Source organism: Rattus norvegicus, chromosome 4, assembly GCF_036323735.1.
Source record: "Rattus norvegicus strain BN/NHsdMcwi chromosome 4, GRCr8, whole genome shotgun sequence".
Lineage (NCBI taxonomy): Eukaryota > Metazoa > Chordata > Mammalia > Rodentia > Muridae > Rattus > Rattus norvegicus.
The window spans coordinates 118,015,670-118,034,796 of NC_086022.1; the positions used below are offsets into that span (position 1 = coordinate 118,015,670).

The window sequence follows — 19,127 nt, forward strand, 5'->3', positions numbered from 1 at the left end:
CAGTGCTACACAGAGAAACCTTTTCTCAGGAAAAAAAGAAAAAGAGACTTGGTAGAACTACTATGAGTTTCTGTAGAAGCAGGTGCTATTGATCCATTATTGCTTTCTGGAAGGAAAAAAAAATGTGTTTTATTATGTTTATTAGAAAGTGTATTAAATAAGAAAAATCTTACATGTTCTTAGTTTACATGACTGTATAATAGAATATAAGTAGAAAAGTAATATAAATACATCTTTAAAAGAATCAGGGTGAGTTTGGTGATACACCTAGTACTCGGGAGTCAGAGGCAGGCCTTATTATAGAGCAAATTCCATGACAGACAGGACTACACAGAGAAACTGGCTTGAAAAACAAAAAACAAAACAAAATTAAATTCAATCCAATTTAGATTGGGTTTTTTTTAATGGTTTCATTGTGTTTCAGTAGCAGAGATAAATAATAGAGCCTTATACTTAATATCTGTGCTTTTTGCTAATCTTTCTAAATTCTTGCATTAACTGAGGAAAGATCCGCGTGTGTGTGTGTGTGTGTGTGTGTGTGTGTGTGTGTGTGTGTGTGTGTGTGTGTGTGAGAGAGAGAGAGAGAGAGAGAGAGAGAGAGAGATATCAAGTAATAAAATATCAGAGGATAAAAAGTACTTTGAAGACAAATCAAGATAAAAAGGATTAGGGCTGGAGAGACCGGCTCAGTTAAGAGCACAGACTGCTCTTCCAGAGGTCCTGAGTTCAAATCCCAGCAACCACATGGTGGCTCACAGCCATCTGTAATGAGATCTGATGCCCTCTTCTGGTGTGTCTGAAGACAGCTACAGTGTACTTATATATAATAAATAAATAAATCTTAAAAAAAAAAGATAAAAAGGATTAAAAAGTCAGATAAGGTGACACATACCAGGTGTTCCAACACTTACAAGGGAATAGTATTAGTTCAAGGTTTGCCTATACTACATGAAATCCTGCCTCAACCCACCCAACTCCCCACATAAAGGGACAGACACAAATGAATGGGGAATTCTATATATTAAAATGGTAAGTTATAAACCCCTGCAGAAGAATCATTTGGACGACTTGAAGGAAATAGGAAGAAAACTGTATAAATATAGGAAGAAGATATTTTTATGCAGACAGGCAATGGCAAAGACCTTAGTATATTTCTGGTGATGGGAGAATTTCTGGGCCAGCAAGGTTCTTGAATAAAGGAAATTTATTACTTATTATTCCCAAACCTGACCACTTGAGTTCAGTCCACCTGAGTTCAGTTCCTGGGTTGCATTCCTCATTCAGGTTATTCTCTCACACTGTTCTTTTCCCTTGAATATAAAAACACAAAGTTTTAAGAGTTTTAAAGAGGCTTCAATAGTCCTACTGTGAAAATCATTGAAGTGATTTTTTTTTTAAATCTAAAAGCTATTGTTAATTCTTTTGAATTTCATAAATGTGTTTTGATTACATCTGCATTATTTCTTCTCTTAACTTCTTCCACGTTGACTCCTACCTTCCTAGTGTCCCTGCAACCTTTTCAAACGTATTAGTTTTCATTTTTTTAGACAGCTCATTGAGCCCTTCATTTTGGTCCTCCATTACATTGCTTTGGGGAGGGGTGGGACACTCATATTTAAAAGGATTATTGCTGTAGCATTTGTAGGTGTGCGTTTATGTGTATACATCTGTGTAGAGGCTAGAGGTAGATGCTGGGTTTCTTCCTCAATGGCTTTTCCATCTTACTTTTTGACATAAATTGTCTCACTGAGCTAGAGCTCACTGTTGGAGTTAGACTGACAAGTTAGACAACATGACCCAGGAGTCTTACTATCTCTATCCCCCCATCCACTCAGCACTGAGATTTGTGCTGGGAGTATGAATCCACACCCTTGTACTTGCATGACAAATAATTTTTTAACCTAGCCATCAGCCCCACTACTCCATATTGCTTTGAAGATTTGCCTTAAGTTGCCCAGGCTGGTCTTAACTTCTTGAATTCACACCTTCCAAGTAGCTAGGGTTATAGGCCTGAACTATGCCCAATTTAGTGGAACACTTTTAAGTTTTCCTTATAAATACAAATCTTTAAAACCAAATCTACAAGGAATGTGTTTATGTCATGTTTATTGGTTTCCTTCTAAGTAAAAGATGTACTTTCAGACTTTTAGATTTTATAAAGGTTTGTCATATCTGTCAATATCTCATAAATTGGTAATTGGACTTACTCTGTAGCGTAGCGGCAGGTTTTAATAAGAAAAATTTTTTTTGGAATATCTAGATTGTCTAGATACAGAAAACTAATGTTTTCTACTTCTTTTTACTTTTATTATCTGTATTTTATTAAATACTGAAGATCCACTAGAATAACCTCTAATAAAATGTGAATTATATTGTAGGTTCAAAAGAAGAATGATCCAGAACTTGGAAAAGAAAGGTATGTTGCTTTAAGGTTTTTTTCTTCTTGATTTTTGTGTTTAAGTATTTCTGGATCTTAGAGTAACTATTATGTACTGAAATTCCTACCTGACTGTTCCTGTTGGTTATGTGTAAGCTTGTTGTCCTTTTACTTTTGGGTTCTGTTTGGCCCTTGGGATTGTTTTGGTTGATGGCTATATTTAAACTCATTCAGGTGTTTATTGACTATTTAGAGAAACTGCATGTATAAACTATTTGAATCAGGTATAAAAATATTGATTCTTTATGCTTTGTAAACCATCTGGAGCAGTTCAATCTGTGATAGGTATGATATGCTCTTCACTAGATTGTTCTGTTCCAAAATAGCTAAATGCAGTTTTATGTTTTCCATCTTAAAATTTCATTAGCTTAAAATAAAAATAGAATGTTCAGTGTATTTTTTTTTTGGTTCTTTTTTTCGGATCTGGGGACCGAACCCAGGGCCTTGTGCTTGCTAGGCAAGCGCTCTACCACTGAGCTAAATCCCCAGCCCCCAGTGTATTTTTTTAAGTTGGTACAATTTAAGACTGTTTGAAAGTATAGAATGGTATTTGTCCAAAAATTTACTACTTCGTATCCACAAATAAAGCTTGATTTTCAAACTACCAACAAAAACATTTGTTTTAGCTATGATGCTTACTATTTATTGTCTGTTTTTAAAAATCTTATAAGTTTAATAATTTGAAAATCTTTAAATAGAAAAGTAATTATTTGATACTTTACAATGTCTTATAAAATTCTTCTCATTAACTAGTTTTTTATAAAATCGGACTATTTGGGGTTGTTAAAATGATCATGAGCATATTAAATACATTGGTAACTCATAAGCCCCATTTGAGGTTACCGTGTGTCACCACATAGCTTTTTAAAAGAAAGTTTACCCTCAACCAATAATAGTCATGTGAAAGTCCATAGAAAGCTTAATAATTACAATGTCATACGTGTTCGTATGGGCAGACCTACAGTTTTGCTCTATTGGTAGTAAGAAATAGATTTCCCCCAAAATTTATTTTTGTGTATTCTGTTTTTTAATTTTTTAATCTGCAAAAACTTGTTTTTAATCAGAAACAGTGGGTTATTGTCTTTTTATTGGTTTTGGATTCTTCTTAGAAACTCAATATTGATATGTTTACAGATAGTTTCTAGTCTTAAATTGATGTTTTTAAAACTGCTTCCAATTTCATTTTTTTCTGACATGTATTACAGAGAGAAAAATGTGGGGTATGGCTAGAGTATTTAACATTACTTTTGGAGTAAACCTATAACACCCTTCCCCCAAAAACCAAACCAAAAACCAAAAAACTGTACTGGTGTTATTTGTTTTAAATATTGAGTCTTTTAGAAGTAAATATGGTTGCCCATTTACCTTAAAGCATAATTTTTTTGTTTCTAATTAATGTGAATTCTAATCACAGATTGCTTTGAGGAAATTTTATATTAATAGTTTAATAGTAACTTAAATTATCCTTTATTAACCTCTCTAAATATATCCTATTTATGTGTCATTTGATTATGACTTTAAATAAGGATGCTAGATGAAATTTCCCTTTTTTAAAATAATATTGGGGAATACCTGGTGAAACTTTGCAATTACTTTTCTCTGTTAAATCTTATTCTAAACTGTCTTGAGATGTGTGCATTATGGTGTCATCTTCTACCCTCATGTCTAGCTTTTATAGTATTCCTTTTTGGGAAATTCTTAATTGATGAGGTTGGGAAGTAGGATCACCGTATACTAATTAATTGCCTTTCTGGAATTTTTTTCATGTTGTTACTCTGAATGTGACTTTTCCTTTCATTTCCTTAAAAACAAATACAAGCAAACAAAACTGTTCTTTTAACTCTGGTCTTAATATTGTCATTTATTTGACATCTCACTGGTATTCCAAACTAAATTGATCATTAACATTGAAACTTTCCTTCATTATAGCTAATGAATAGATACTCACTTTTGAAATAATGTCTAAGAAAACACTATAATACTGAAAGATTTACACAGTCTTTAGGTGCTGGAGAGACATCTTAACAGTTACGAGTACTTGTTGTTCTTTGGGAGAACCTAAGTTCAATTTCTCGTAGCCACATGGAGGCTCACAACTTTGTGCAGTTCTAGCTCCAAATGTCCAGTACCTTCTTCTGACCTCCAAAGATTCCTGTGCTTACACAGTGTACATAGATTCACACAGGCGCGTGTGCACGCACGCACACACACACAAATAAATATAAACTTTAAAATGACCGTCACAGAAGCAAAATATGTAACTGAGCTATCTTTACTAACAGACCTGTGTTTCATGTGTGGAATTGTGTAGTTTTCTTAGTGTAAATGGTAACTTTTTAAACATTTTAAATATGGTAATCGAGAAAGCTTTTTACATCTTTCAGATGATATTTAAAAAGTCTTCATGTTTGTTCAGACTCATAAATGTTTCTATATAGTTCAATTTATAAATCGTTAGGATCAATATATAGCTCACTAATGAGGCAGGAATTTGAGTTCATTCTTTATTATAGATATGAATCTTGTAATTTCAAAATGCTTGTACTTTGAGGAATATCCATGTAACTCTTGAATGTCACAGTTGTTTTTTCGTCATATTTGTGCTTGACCACAGATTCTACTCTAGTTCCAAGAGTTTTGAATACCTAATATCAGCCCTTGGTATCTTCGGTGTTAGAAATAGCAATAATTTAAGATGGGAGCACTTGAATATACTAAATAGTTCATACAGAAATTACTATATATTGTTATTAAGACCTACGGTCCCTAGATGTTCATCTTAAACTTCTTATGCTTCACAGGGAACAGTATGTTTATTTATAAACTTCCGGTTATTCTTCTGGGGGAACCAATTTATTTAATTTAACAATTAGACCCTGGCCAGGGCAGATAGCACCTTTTTGAAATCTCTGAAATAAAAATAGCATCTTATGACAGAGATAGACATTATCTAGTGTCAAGTAAAGCACATGTGGCCATCTTCTGAAAAGCATGTCAGAAATGACAGTTTATCCTCTCCTTGGAAACAAAGAGTTAATAATACTAACTATATTATAATGTTTGATCCCTTTCTGGTGTCTTTCTCTAACTTTCCATTTGTAACAAAATTACATGACTGTGTTAGACATGATCCTTTTATATACAATTAGCCATGCATTTTCTTTAGTTTATCTAGATAATCAAAATATATGATAACTAAATGAGTGGTTTGTTTATAGTAAGAGTGTATGTTATGTTTAGGTAGTTCTAACAGTTTTACTTAGAATTTTAAATCTTCAAAAGTTACCTAGGTGATTCTAAAGAAAGGTTTCTTTTAAATGTTATCATTCATAAATACATTTTTTTTTAGAAAATTTAAAGTAGGTCTTTTGCATTCAAAAAGGAGATAAAATGGTTAAATGGCATTTCTCTCCATGCCAGTTTCATGTTGTTTTTATGGAAGTTCAGTATCCATTTTAAGGTTACATGTATGGTCACTAATTTTATTATAAAACTGTACACACTTTGTTTAGCTACCTGTGTCATGAGTAAAGGGCTAATAATAATCTGCGATGTCTCAAATTTTTGTTCAGTCTTTTTAGGTACAAACCTGAAGCAGGAGTGAAAAATTGTTAACTCACACAAGTAAAAGGAAGATATTAACACTCCTAGTTTTTCTGTTGTTTCCTTTGAATTAAAAAGATAGAAGCTCTCTATATTGTTCACCTTGTGTATTTCCATCAGAACATCTTGGCCACTTTAATGCTGATTGGCTGGATTTCCCAGTGCTTATCATTTGTGCATTAGGAAACCTGTACAGTTGGCATCAACAAGGTTTTACAATGATTGAATTCTCATCATAGTTTGATTTTTGTTTGTTTTGTGTTCTTTTTTGTTTGTTTTTAAATACTTTTAGCCCTGACTTGAAAAACAGTCCTGTTGATGAAAGTGAGGTACAAACAGCAGCTGATAGTCCCTCTGTTAAACCTAGTGAGGTTGAAGAAGAAACCACTTCCAATATTGGAACAGAACCTTCAGTGCATCAGGAAGAACTTGGTAAGGAAGAACCCAAACAAGCCTTGTGTGAGTCTGACTTTGCAATTCAAACACTAGAACTTGAAGCTCAAGGAGCAGAGGTCAGCATAGAAATTCCTCTTGTAGCATCCACTCCAGCCAATATTGAGTTATTCAGTGAAAATATAGATGAGTCTGCTTTAAAGCAGCAGATGTACGCCAGTGACTTTGAAAAGGAAGAGGCAGAAGTTACAAACCTTGAAACAGAATTACCAGGATCCGACAGTGTCTTCATTGAAGAAAGGAACATCAAGGGAATTCTAGAAGAGTCTCCATCTGAAACAGAAGATATATTTTCTGGAAGTGCACAGCCTATGGTAGAAGCCATAGCTGAAGTGGATAAACATGAAACTGTTTCAGAAGTACTGCCATCTGCTTGTATTGTGACCCAAGTACAAGGAGGTTACGAAGATGAGAAGTCTGTGAGCAAAAAGGATATTACTGAAAAAGGTAGTGTGGATGAAAAGAAGGAAAATGAATTTAGTACTACGGGGACCAGAATGGATTTACAAATGAAAATGGAGAAGGCTGAGGAGAGTGAAGCTAACATATTTGCAGAAAAACTGGAGAAGATTATTGCAGCCATAAGAGAAAAGCCAATTGAAAGTGCTGTAATCAAGGCAGACCCAGCTAAAGGAGTGGAGCAGAGCAGTAAGCCTGATGAAACTGGTAAAACTAGTGTGCTGACTGTATCAAGTGTGTACAGTAGTAAGTCAAGCATCAAGGCTACTGTGGTCTCTTCTCCTAAAGCAAAAAGTACACCTTCAAAAACTGAAAGTCAGAACATCTTTCCAAAACCTGTGCTTAGAGAGCAAATAAATGCTGAAAAGAAAGTTTCAGCCAAGGAATTTGGTCTGCTTAAAAATACCAGATCAGGCTTGGCAGAAAGCAACAGTAAATCCAAACCCACTCAGATTGGTGTTAACAGAGGGTGCAGTGGAAGGATCTCAGCCCTTCAGTGCAAGGATTCTAAAGTGGATTACAAGGACATAACAAAACAGTCTCAGGAAACAGAGACTAAACCTCCCATCATGAAACGGGATGACAGCAACAATAAGGTGAGGAGAGTAGAAGAATGGCTCGGTGTACCTTTGAAGTGCATAGCGCTGTAGCTTTAAAATAGGAAGTGTAGTTTTGGTTCATGTTTTCATCTCTTCACTCTAGCCCCAAGCTCCCAATTCCCTGTCTAAAACAGTTCCATTGATAAAAAAGCTGGTAGACATTTAGAGTATTGAGCTCAAAGTTCCCATTTACTCACACACTTGGAAATTATTACATGATCACAAATGTAGCTGAATTAAACTTTGGTCCAAACAATAACTGCTTTAAAGGATGGGTCTGTAGTAGCTCCTAGGATGTTCATTGGCATTCTTGTTCCTCTGAAATTAAAACTTCTTTTATCAGTTCACTAATTGCCTAAACTTAGATATTGTGGGCAAAGAGGAAAAAAGATCTTAGAAACTGAATTTAGCTATAGCTTTTAGAGACTTCATATACCATTAAATGATTATTGATTTAGTTTGGTATATTTGTTAAAACTGTTTGCATAATTGACCATTTGCTAATTAAGTTTTTTCTTTTTTCTTAAAGAACAGTAATAACCTGGGTATAAATTTTTTTTTCTGTATTTCTTAATATTTTAGGCATTGGCTTTGCAGAACACTAAGAATTCTAAAAGTACTACTGATAGAAGTTCCAAATCGAAAGAGGTAAAATGAGACTATCTGCATTCTCTATATACATTCTTCCACAGCAGTACCCATCTGTCTTAATACACTTGCCCTCACCTTTTCATAGTTAATGCAATGTGGGTTTGAAGAGAGTGAAAGGTATATAGGAATGAAATGCTTTCCACTAATTCTTTGGTGCTGTTGCTGTGGTAGACCAAATAGTTTTATATACTCTGTGTGATAGCTGTGGTTCATTGACAACATATTAAATGCCAAAACCTGTTAGAAATTTCTTTACTATGGTACCAATTTTAAAATAATGTTTTCAAATACAATTATATTAGCTATTAAGTTTTAGTAATCGTCTCAGAGTTTTATCAATATGAACTTCAAACTTCCTTAGTATTATATGAGTTAAAAATACATGTAAATTAATTGATATAGTAAACTCCTTTTTATTTTTGAGATACTTTTAGGTGTCTAGTAAGTGAACATTTGCTAGATACTTAACATATGGAAGAGTAGATTCTTTGTATGACAGTTGTTTTGATAAGTGTTTGAAATGTAGTTTTAAAGTATAAATTATTACTTTTAAAATTGTGTGCTGTGTGTGTATATTCTTGAATGTATATACTCTTACATATATGGAGGTTAGAGGACTTCTCTCCTTTTACCATTAGACCTGGGTATTAAACTCCAGTGCACTTGGTGCCAGGCACTTTTACCCACTTAGCCATCTTTCTAGCCTTATCACTTTGGAACCTTTTTAAAATAAAACATTAATTTTGTTTTAGTATTAGGGAATGTCTTTACAGTGAAATTCTCACAGATGATCTGCATATTAGTTTACTGTGACTAGCCAGTGGTCAGTCATAGTTGACAGTGCTGATTCTTAACTCTCTAACAGGAACCATTATTTACATTTAATTTGGATGAATTTGTTACTGTGGATGAAGTCATAGAAGAAGTAAATCCTTCTCAAGCCAAGCAGAATCCATTAAAAGGAAAAAGAAAGGAAGCCCTCAAAATTTCTCCATCCCCTGAACTTAACTTAAAAAAGAAAAAGGGGAAAACTTCTGTTCCTCACAGTGTTGAGGGAGAATTGTCCTTTGTAACATTAGATGAAATAGGGGAGGAAGAAGATTCAACTGCGCAAGCTCTAGTCACTGTGGATGAAGTCATTGATGAAGAAGAGCTCAATATGGAAGAAATGGTAAAAAATTCTAACTCCCTTCTTACCTTAGATGAACTAATTGACCAAGATGATTGCATTCCCCACAGTGGACCTAAAGATGTTACTGTCCTGTCCATGGCTGAAGAGCGAGATCTTCAACAGGAACGCTTGGTAACTGTTGATGAAATTGGAGAAGTAGAAGAGTCAGCAGACATAACCTTTGCTACTTTGAATGCTAAAAGAGATAAAAGGGATTCTATTGGGTTCATTTCTTCCCAGATGCCTGAAGACCCTTCTACTTTAGTTACTGTAGATGAAATACAGGATGATAGCAGTGATTTTCATTTAATGACTTTGGATGAAGTAACTGAAGAAGATGAAGACTCTCTGGCTGATTTTAACAACCTTAAAGAAGAACTGAATTTTGTTACTGTGGATGAAGTTGGAGATGAAGAGGATGGAGACAATGATTCAAAAGTTGAGTTAGCACAAGGCAAAATTGACCACCGTACAGATAAAAAAGGAACTAGAAAGAGGAGAGCTGTGGACCCAAAGAAGACAAAACTTGATCCTTTCTCCCAAGTAGGTCCAGGAAGTGAGACTGTTACACAGAAAGATCTGAAAACCATGACTGAAAGACATTTGGCAGGTAGATACTTGAAAGTGTTCATTTCTTTTCTGTTTCATGAGATTACATTTAAAACTGGTGGTAACATAGTGTCACAGTGGGAATAATGTCATGCTGTTGGTTTTCTATAAGCTGGCAGTGACAACCCCTCAAGCTTTCCACAGAAACAGGTACGGTTGCACACATTTAGTTTATAGAGCACAGGTTATACCACGTTGTTAAACCTCAAGAAAGGATGTCAAAACCGGGAGACAAAGTGAAGCAGCCAGTGTAGAGCTTCAGTGAATAGATTGTATTATGGATGGGGGGGAAACGAGTTTTTTTTTTTTTTTTTTCCGGAGCTGGGGATCGAACCCAGGGCCTTGCGCTTGCTAGGCAAGCGCTCTACCACTGAGCCAAATCCCCAACTCCGGGGAACGAGTTTTTAAAGTGAACAGTGTTCACATTACAGTGCCTCCCACTTGTGGCTTAAACTGAGGTTTAGAAAAAGCAGGAGGAAAAATCATGGAGGTGTTGTTCAGCTTTTTTTGTAAAGACAGGTTCTCACTATGTGAACCTTTCTGACCTGGAAATCCGTTTGTGGACCAGGCAGCTTTGAACTCACAGAGATCAGCTATCTCTGTTTCTGCTTCTTGTGTACAGGAATTAAAGATGTGAATAACCACACCTGGCAGATTTTGGTCTTTTGAGATGAGGTCTGACTCTGTAGCCCATGTTGGCCTAGAACTCAAAATACAGAATTGAACTCAGAATATTCTTGCTTCCCAAGTGCCAAGATTACAGGTGAGAGTCACCACACATGGCACAATGATTTTGATGGTATAGAATAATAGAGCAGCTTGCTTGCTTGCAGGACAAAATTAATTTCCATTTAGAAAACTTTGAACCCAGTTGACATACTATATTACAGAATAAAGTCACCTTGGTGAGGAGTTCAAATAGTAGTTTATTTTGTTTCCTTAGATGTTATAATTGAAACTATTTCATGTGTTAATAAATGTTTACTTTGTAAAGGTTAAAAAAAAAAGTAAGCCAGGTAGTGGTAGTGTGGACCTTTAATCTCAGCACTTTGGAGGCAGAGGCAGGCAGATATCTTGAGTTCAAGGGCAGCCTGGTCTGTAGAGCAGTTTCAGGACAGCCAGGGCTGTTACACAGAGAAACCGTGTCTTTGTTTTTGTTTTTGTTTTTGTTTTAAATGAAAGAAAACCTTGAAATTTTTAACTAAAGTAAGAATGGAATATCAGGAATATCTCCTTGGATTGGCCAGGGAAAGTATAAAGCCATCCCGTGAAAGGAATAATTGTTCAAAACAAAAAAAGGAAAAACATGAGATGTTATTCTAACTAAACTGCTTTTTAACATAGATTTTTATTTAGTACTGTTTCCTTGCCATGTGTGCTGGCACATGCCCGCAATCTAGCACTCAGCTTTAGAGACATAAGAAAGTCTCAGAAACAAAAAGTCAATCTCCCCAAATGTAAGGTATTTTTTTTTTGCAAAAAATATTAGAATCTCTAGTTAGTTTAATATGTTAAATTTAAAGCAATTTAAATACTGTTAATGAAGCAATAAATTAGGCTTTCTTTTTAAAGCTAAAACGCCATTGAAGAGAGTTAGACTTGGGAAAGCATCACTCTCACAAAAAGTGGCAGAACCAGCAAAAGGCGAAGAGGCCTTCCAAATGAGTGAAGGAGGTAAAGGGGCTATTTGGGTGGGGAAAAAAAACACACAACATGAGATCATGATGGAGCTTTCACGTATAACCAGCTAGAAACTAGAAAGGCATCAGGCAGGCATAGAAGAGCCCTGTAAACTTCTTTCTTCATAATTTAGAGAGGTTTTGGAACAGTGACACTAGAACAGATCTATCTGTTACTTACAGTTGCTTCCAGGCATCCAGCCAATAAATTAAACAGAATGCTTAAGCAGCATTAATAATATTTAAGTTGATACAAATAAGGATTATAAACATTGTCACCAACAGATAACTTGTCATTGTATTTAATATGTCATTGTATCCAATATCCTTCCTTTTGTTGGCAGTAAAGTGCTAAGGTAATTCCTGATTTCAAAGGGTTTGTTGATTAGGAAGGGTAAAGGAAGCCTCTTCCAGGATGACAGTGTCCTTCACCATCTTCGTTGTAGTTCCGTCTTTGCCCTCTGGTTGGAGGAAAAGTTCTTTGAATCTGATCCCTCTACCTTCCTTGCATCCTCCACACCTTTTTATTTTATTTGCTAACCAATGGTGATAACATTTCCTTTTCTATTACCTAGCTAACTCCTCACTGCTTTCTTCTCTATTTACCAAAGAGAATGAATCTTCTCTGATGGCCACCTTGAGTTTTACCTTTATCGACTCCTTACACATAAACTACACTAAACTCTCTGTCATTAAGGGACAAAAGTCAGTGTTGCCTTTGGAATACCCCCTAGCAACAAAATACAGCATCTAGAGTAGTGGTTTTCACCTGTGGGTCACTACCCCTGTGGAATACATACCTCTGTCTCCAAAAAATATTTAGGTTCCGATTCATAACAGTAGCAAGATTATATTTATGAAATAGCAACAAAATTTTATGGCTGGGGTCATCACAACAGGAGGAACTGTATTCAAGGGTCAGAGCATTAGGAAGGTTGAGAAGCACTGATCCAGACATTTTTAAAATGTTTCCCCTCTTATTTTAGTCTTGAGTTCTTGGCATTGTTTGTTACTGTTTATCATGTCTCATGACCAAATTGGTATCCCTTACTCTTTTCTATAACAAATTTTTACACTAAGCTGTAGTTAATAGTTGTATTGTACCAGTAGCTCCTAATGTGAGTTCCTTAGTATTTTTGTTTCGTTTTTTTGTCAAAGATTTATGGTTCTTTTAATAATTGTTTTTCTATTAATTTCCTCAAAAGACCTAATAGCTTCAGAAAGTCATTTGCAACTCAATTTTAAACTTAAATGATTTATTTTAGTCTACTCTTAATTATTATGTAGCTTTTATATAATATAATACTGTCGTGTGTAATCAGTCCATTATTAAAGCACATATGCCTTTGGAGTGGCAGGAGCAGATAAAGTAATAAATAAGTTAAAATTTATTACATTAGTAAAGAAAATAAGAGATCAGAAGCAGAAAGAATGAGTTGTTTGACCATCAAGTCAAGGGAAGGATGTATACGCCCTCAATAGACTTTTAAGATTTGATGGGTAAGATTAAAGTTTCTGGGTAGGAACAACTTTAGGACAGAATTACTCTTTCCTTGTGCTTATTTCCATTGATCTCATACTTTCCCTCCAATTTGGAATATCCAAATTAAAATTAACTCTTGCCAAGACTACAGAACTTGACTCTTAAAAGGAGGACTGTGTGTAGCTGTGTCAAATTCAGTGCCTGTCCTAATGATGGCATGCACTGGCCCAGAAGGCTGCCATAGAAACTGTGACTCCTGAGACCTGTTCCCATGCCAGGTTCAGGATGAATTTAGTCACACACATCAAGGAAAAAAAAATAAAAGAGGACTGTGAGGGCTAAAAGAAAGGGAGAACAAGAAAGCGACAGGGTTGAGGAAAGGACAGTGTTTCGTGCAGAATTTAGATCATATATATATATATATATATATATATATATATATATATATATATGAATATATATGCATGTGTGTATACACACACACACGCATACACACAAATATATAGCATGGAAACAAGACTATTGTGTGGGAGCAAATACAATGTATTTCACAATGATGTGAAGATTACAAAGATATCATGAGACTCTCTGTTTCCTAATTTAACTAAAAATAATACTGATTGTCACCCTTATCTTTTCTGAAGCTATACCAATAAAATTTTACATAGGTTTTAGCCTTATTTCTCCTACATCCATTGAATATATCTATATTTGCTACTCGGATCAGGGAATCATTAACTAAGGCATATTCAAAGTTCAATGAGTTTTAAATTAGTTTTGAAATTTAGAAAATATCTAATGTTAATTTGGCAAATCTACTTTAAATAACTTCATGTTTTTCCTTGAACTTTTAATGACTTTAGTTGATGAAGCTGAACTAAAGGATTTAGAACCTGATGAAAAACGTAGGAAGATTGAAGACTCTTCTATAGGCAAATCAGTGACATCTGATGTCTCTGGAGGTAAAGTAAAAAATGACATTTGCTTTTTAATACCTGTGAAGTCAAAAGTGAGCAGGTTAACCTTGCCTGGTGTTCCTGAATACAACTTATCTAGGGTATTTTTTATTTAATCCTGGCATGGATGTTTTCATTTTAGTCTTGAAGGCTGGGATATGCTTTTTTTCTTGTTGTACTCTGTTTGCTGCTATGGTAAAAACTGGGTTATATGTCCCCAAGCAAAAACTCCAGTTACTAATAGGAAACTTTGCTTGTAACCACTATGCTGAATTGAAGGGTTTTTTACTTGTTTAGCAGCCCAGCATTGTGTAGCTTTTCCATCTTTAACGTTAATAGGGTGTTTTTGAGATGTTTATCTTCTACTCTCTCATTCTTTTTTTTTTTTTTTTTTGGAGCTGGGGACTGAACCCAGGGCCTTGCGCTTGCTGGGCAAGTGCTCTACCACTGCGCTAAATCCCCAACTACTCTCTCATTCTTTAACCTACGTTCGAAGCCATTAGCATTCTGGCTTCTCTGGAGATTCTGGAATAAAGATGCATGTTTTGAACTGCTAGGAGATAGAGCTTAGTAGTAGAGTGTCCTAGGTTCAAGATCTTCAAATAAAATAAATCCATGTTTTATGGCTTCATTGCTGTTCTAAGTATACAGCAGTATGTACTCTGTGTGTGTGGGTGGGGTGTACTATGTGTTAGGTGTGCTTGCCAGGTTCGGATAAAGTGATCGATTGACACATTGTTGATGGATTTCTCTGTCTCTTTCTTCCTGTCTTCTAGATTTAGACTTTCTTGTTCCGAAGGCTGGATTTTTCTGCCCAATTTGCTCCCTCTTCTACTCAGGTGAAAAAGCAATGGCAAATCACTGCAAGAGCACACGTCACAAACAAAATACAGAGGTAACACATACAAATCTTCAAGTGTTGTCACCATCTTTTGATTTAAAATGAGTCTGCCTAAAGTATATACTTTTTGTGAGAACTTGAGTATTTATCACAGTTCATTGCTCCTAAGTTGAAAAGTCCCTGATTTTCTGTGTCACTGTATGTTACTGTGGTCTCTAGCCCTTATCTTTCTCCTAGAGCAATATCATTGTCTAGAACAGACTGTGTAAGCCAGTAGTGTCTTGTGGACCTCCTTTATCCTGATGTTCTGTTGCAAATGCCTGTACATACTAACATATTAGTATTTCTCAATTTCTAGTTAGAAGAAAAATGTTAGTTTCTTTTTTGTTATGTATGTTCTGAGAAGGTGCTGCTCTAGAGAGTAACTTTAGCCATGGCTGAAGCAGTAGTTCTGCTCCTGATTGTCTGAGGCTGTTTCATACATTCTGTGTATTGAACTTTTAAAACCAAGCTAGTTAGTAACAGACCTTGAACCTAGAGTTTCACCCAGATTTGTTTACTTCTACGTCTAACCCCTCCCTCACACATTTTATTAAATTTACTATTCTCCTTATGCTTTTAACCCATTATATCTTGCTTTTTTTTCCATTTGAAGTCTTTTGACTGAGGCCAGATGTGGTGTCATACACCTTTAATCCTGTTACTCTGGTGGCAGAGGCAGGTGAATATTTTGAGTTTGAGAATAATCTACCCATAGAGTTGAAGGCTAGTCAGGGAACTTTGCTTTAAAAAGAAAGAAATTAGTTAAAATCTTGCAACTGCTTCATATTATCACACTTGGAGTAATATACATACTGACTGGTTCTCTGTGATACTGCATAACCTGCCTGGTCTGTGTCTTTACCTCTGTCTTGTTACTCGTTTTCTTCCTTGTACCTGATACCTCAGATGTCATTATGCCATTTCTTTAATTACTAATCCTTTCCTATCTTTTGGTCTCTACTCAAATATTAACTACTAAGAGCGGCCTTTGCTCAAAAAAAAAAACAAAAAACAAAAAACAAAAAACAAAAAACAAAAAACAAGCTCCAAAACCCACCTGTGGTGGCACAGGCCTCCAGTTTCAGCACTTGGCAGGCAAAGGCAGGCAGATCTCTTTAGTTTAAAGATAGCCTGATCTATATAGTGAATTCAGGACAGCCAGGACTACATAGAGTAACCTGTCCCATAAGACCAAAATTAAGGAAAAGAAAGCAAACTTGACCCTATATCCACAAAAAGATCAACTTTACATAATTTCTTTGTTAATATTTTAATTTTGTGGTACTAGGGATTTAACCCAAGAATAAGGACAGGCTCAGCAAGGACTTCTAACACTAGGTTGTTACCTTACACTACTGCTTTCTTCTGGTTATATTTGGTATATTAATTACCACCACCTACAGTGATTTTCGTTTTGCTTTTCTTTGGTTCCTTCTTTATAGGATAAGCACTTGGACAAATGCATTATTTTTCTTATCTACTACTAAGTCCCAAGTCCCAAGCATAATGCCTGGCATGTCATGGAATATCAGAAGGATTATTAGGGCAAGGAATGAATGTAATGAAGACACTGCTTTAAATTTAAATTTTAAATTAAAATAAATATAATGAAATACACTTAGGATTGCACACATAGCAAACAACATCTAACATGTTTCATATTGAAAATTGCTTTTTACAGAAGTTCATGGCCAAGCAAAGGAAGGAAAAGGAGCAGAATGAGACTGAAGAAAGAAGCTCTAGGTGATGGAGGAGAGGAGGGAAGAACTCAGTAGAGATTCATTTAGGGTCCAGTTGATTTGTGTATTTTTGTTATCATTTAATTTGTAATTTTTGTTTCAGAAACATATTCATGTTGTACAAATTTCTGATTGCCCTTGATGTAGAGAAACTGATGGGAAAATATGATGGGTTTGATTTTTATATCAAATCATCAGGCATGGAAATACCTTTTAGAAATGTTAAAATAAATGTTCCTACTGTATATTTCAACACTGTTGTGTTTGTGTTGATTTGTAAAGGCTTGCTTGCCTCTGGATACAGGCAAGGCTCTTCTTTGCATCCCCGGGATGTAGAGTATTTGGCAGTCCATGTGTTACTGGAAGTAATAGCATGATGTGTTACTTTGTCTCAGCTATTCATGTATATAGGTCTGATTCTTACGTGCTCAATTTTTCTGCATAATGAGATGACATCATGTTTGGCCAAGGTAAGTTTGAGTTAAATATTGCTTAACTTTTATATGTGTTAGGAAAGCTTTATTTTTATCTGTTTGTAGAAAGGACCTGCCAGATCATGGAAGTACTAGTTTAGATATACAGAGCAGTTTCTACTTTTTATGGATTTCCAAATATGATTTTAAGACATCTAAATAATTTAGTGTGTAAGAAGTTGGAAAAGCCTCAAAAAAAAAAATAACTGAATGTTTTCTAAATAGAGGCTAGACCCCATCCTTCCTGATCAGTCAATACTTCAGACATATCTGCTAACTTAAGTAGGTTTCGTTTCTGACCCCTCAGCATTTCTGTATAACTAATAATAGAAAGAAGCAGCAACTCAGAAAATCTCACTTTAGGTGCAGCCCACCACAGCACAGAAGGTTCTGCTATACAGCCAACAGAAAGTGAAGTTCTGGGGCTTGAGTAATGGCTCAGAGGTTAAGAGCACCGGCTGCTTATATATATATATATATATATATATATATATATATATATATATGTTTGATATTTAGCCACCTACATGGTGGCCCACAATCATTTTAACGCCAGTTGCAGAAAATCTGACATCCTTTTTTGGTCTTCATGGTGCCAGGAATGCTTATGGTACTACACAGACACAGACACACACGTGCGCGCGCACACACACACACACACACACACACACACACACACACACACACACACACAGAGAGAGAGAGACAGAGAATACCCATACACATAAAATTATGCTAGAATGCTTTTTAAATGTTTTTAAAGTAAAGATTATACTACCTTTTGTTTTCCTCTGCCATTCAAACTAATTGCATACTCTGTTCAGCCCAAGCTACATTACAGAATACATGCAGAATACTAACTAGGGAAGTGAAGGGGAAAATGTTGGCTTGTCCCTGTCAAGGCTCTTGGAGTTAAGAAGTAACAAGAAAAGATTCTAAATAGTAGGAGAAAAATAGGCCAATATTTGCAACCAAGGAAGCTTTAGATTTCATCAGCCTAGACATTGTCTGGGTCAGTGTTGGTCCTTATTCTTAGCACCAAGTAGGAAAGTCTTATTTCCTTTTAATTATCTGGGAAAAGGCTACTTTCTTAATGTGTCAGGATTTGAAAGTTAGTGTAAAAGGAACTGCTAAAGCATGAAAGTGATAAGGGGTTTTTTCATTCCAATGACCAATAATGACAATTGTGTCACAAATAATTTTCCCTTGTGAGACTCTCGTAGCAGCAGATTTTTGTTGAGTTTTGTTTTTTTTTTTTTAATAAAAGTGTTCTTGATGTTTTCAGAAGTATGTTTACCTTTCTTTAATCTTGCTGCTGTGAAGTACATGTTCATAACAGATTCTGCTTACTGGTGGAGAGTTGACTTTAGTTGTTTTTTTGTTTTGTTTTGTTTTGTTTTGTTTTGTTTTGTTTTTCTCCAGAGCTGAGGACCGAACCCAGGGCCTTGTGCTTCCTAAGCAAGCGCTCTACCACTGACCTAAATCCCCAACCCGAGAGTTGACTTTAGATTGATGCTCACTTTGTAGAAGTTTCTGTTGTTTCACCAGTAGACATTAAAGCAAAAGTAGGCCACATTCACCTTGGCCTTTATAAGAAGTACTTTTATTCTTGTGTGTATGCATGTGCGTGCGTGTGCGTTAGTATCATGCCTTACATGTGGGTTCTAGGAATGAAATCCATGTCATCAGGCTTGGCAGCAGGCACCCTTATTAACTGAGCCATCTTGCTATAAAATTTTAGATTTTTACTTCGTTCTCTGTTAATGAATGTTACAGAAACTTGCCTTTTGAAAAAAAAAATGCATCTGCATGACAAGCATGCCTTGATGGCCCCAGAGGCCAGAAGAAGGTATTAGATCCCCTGGAGCCAGAGTAACAGGCATTTGTGAGCTGCTGTGTGGGTGTGGGAATCAAACCTGCTTTCTCTGTTAG

General features: G+C 35.5%; 1 protein-coding gene and 1 non-coding gene across 21 annotated transcripts in view; both read left to right on the plus strand.

The window, feature by feature from the left end:
* Window positions 1–16,975, plus strand: part of Zfp638 (zinc finger protein 638) — a 119,117-nt gene extending 102,142 nt beyond the window's left edge. For 10 of the 20 annotated variants that reach the window (XM_006236749.5, XM_039107594.2, XM_006236750.5 and 7 more), the window contains 8 exons: window positions 2,379–2,416; window positions 6,333–7,548; window positions 8,134–8,199; window positions 9,068–9,983; window positions 11,555–11,656; window positions 14,008–14,106; window positions 14,877–14,995; window positions 16,665–16,975. In XM_006236749.5, the coding sequence (XP_006236811.1) occupies window positions 2,379–2,416; window positions 6,333–7,548; window positions 8,134–8,199; window positions 9,068–9,983; window positions 11,555–11,656; window positions 14,008–14,106; window positions 14,877–14,995; window positions 16,665–16,730 (2,622 nt within the window). In that variant the 3' untranslated portion in view covers window positions 16,731–16,975. Of the gene's footprint in view, window positions 1–2,378; window positions 2,417–6,332; window positions 7,549–8,133; window positions 8,200–9,067; window positions 9,984–11,554; window positions 11,657–14,007; window positions 14,107–14,876; window positions 14,996–16,664 lie in introns of those variants that run through there. The other 10 variants (XM_006236751.5, XM_063286060.1, XM_039107600.2 and 7 more) reach the window with 5 other exon arrangements.
* LOC120102633 (small nucleolar RNA SNORA5) lies at window positions 13,323–13,451 on the plus strand. Its single transcript, XR_005504259.1, has one exon. It is a non-coding gene; the product is annotated as a small nucleolar RNA SNORA5 (small nucleolar RNA).
* Window positions 16,976–19,127: the final 2,152 nt, after the last annotated feature.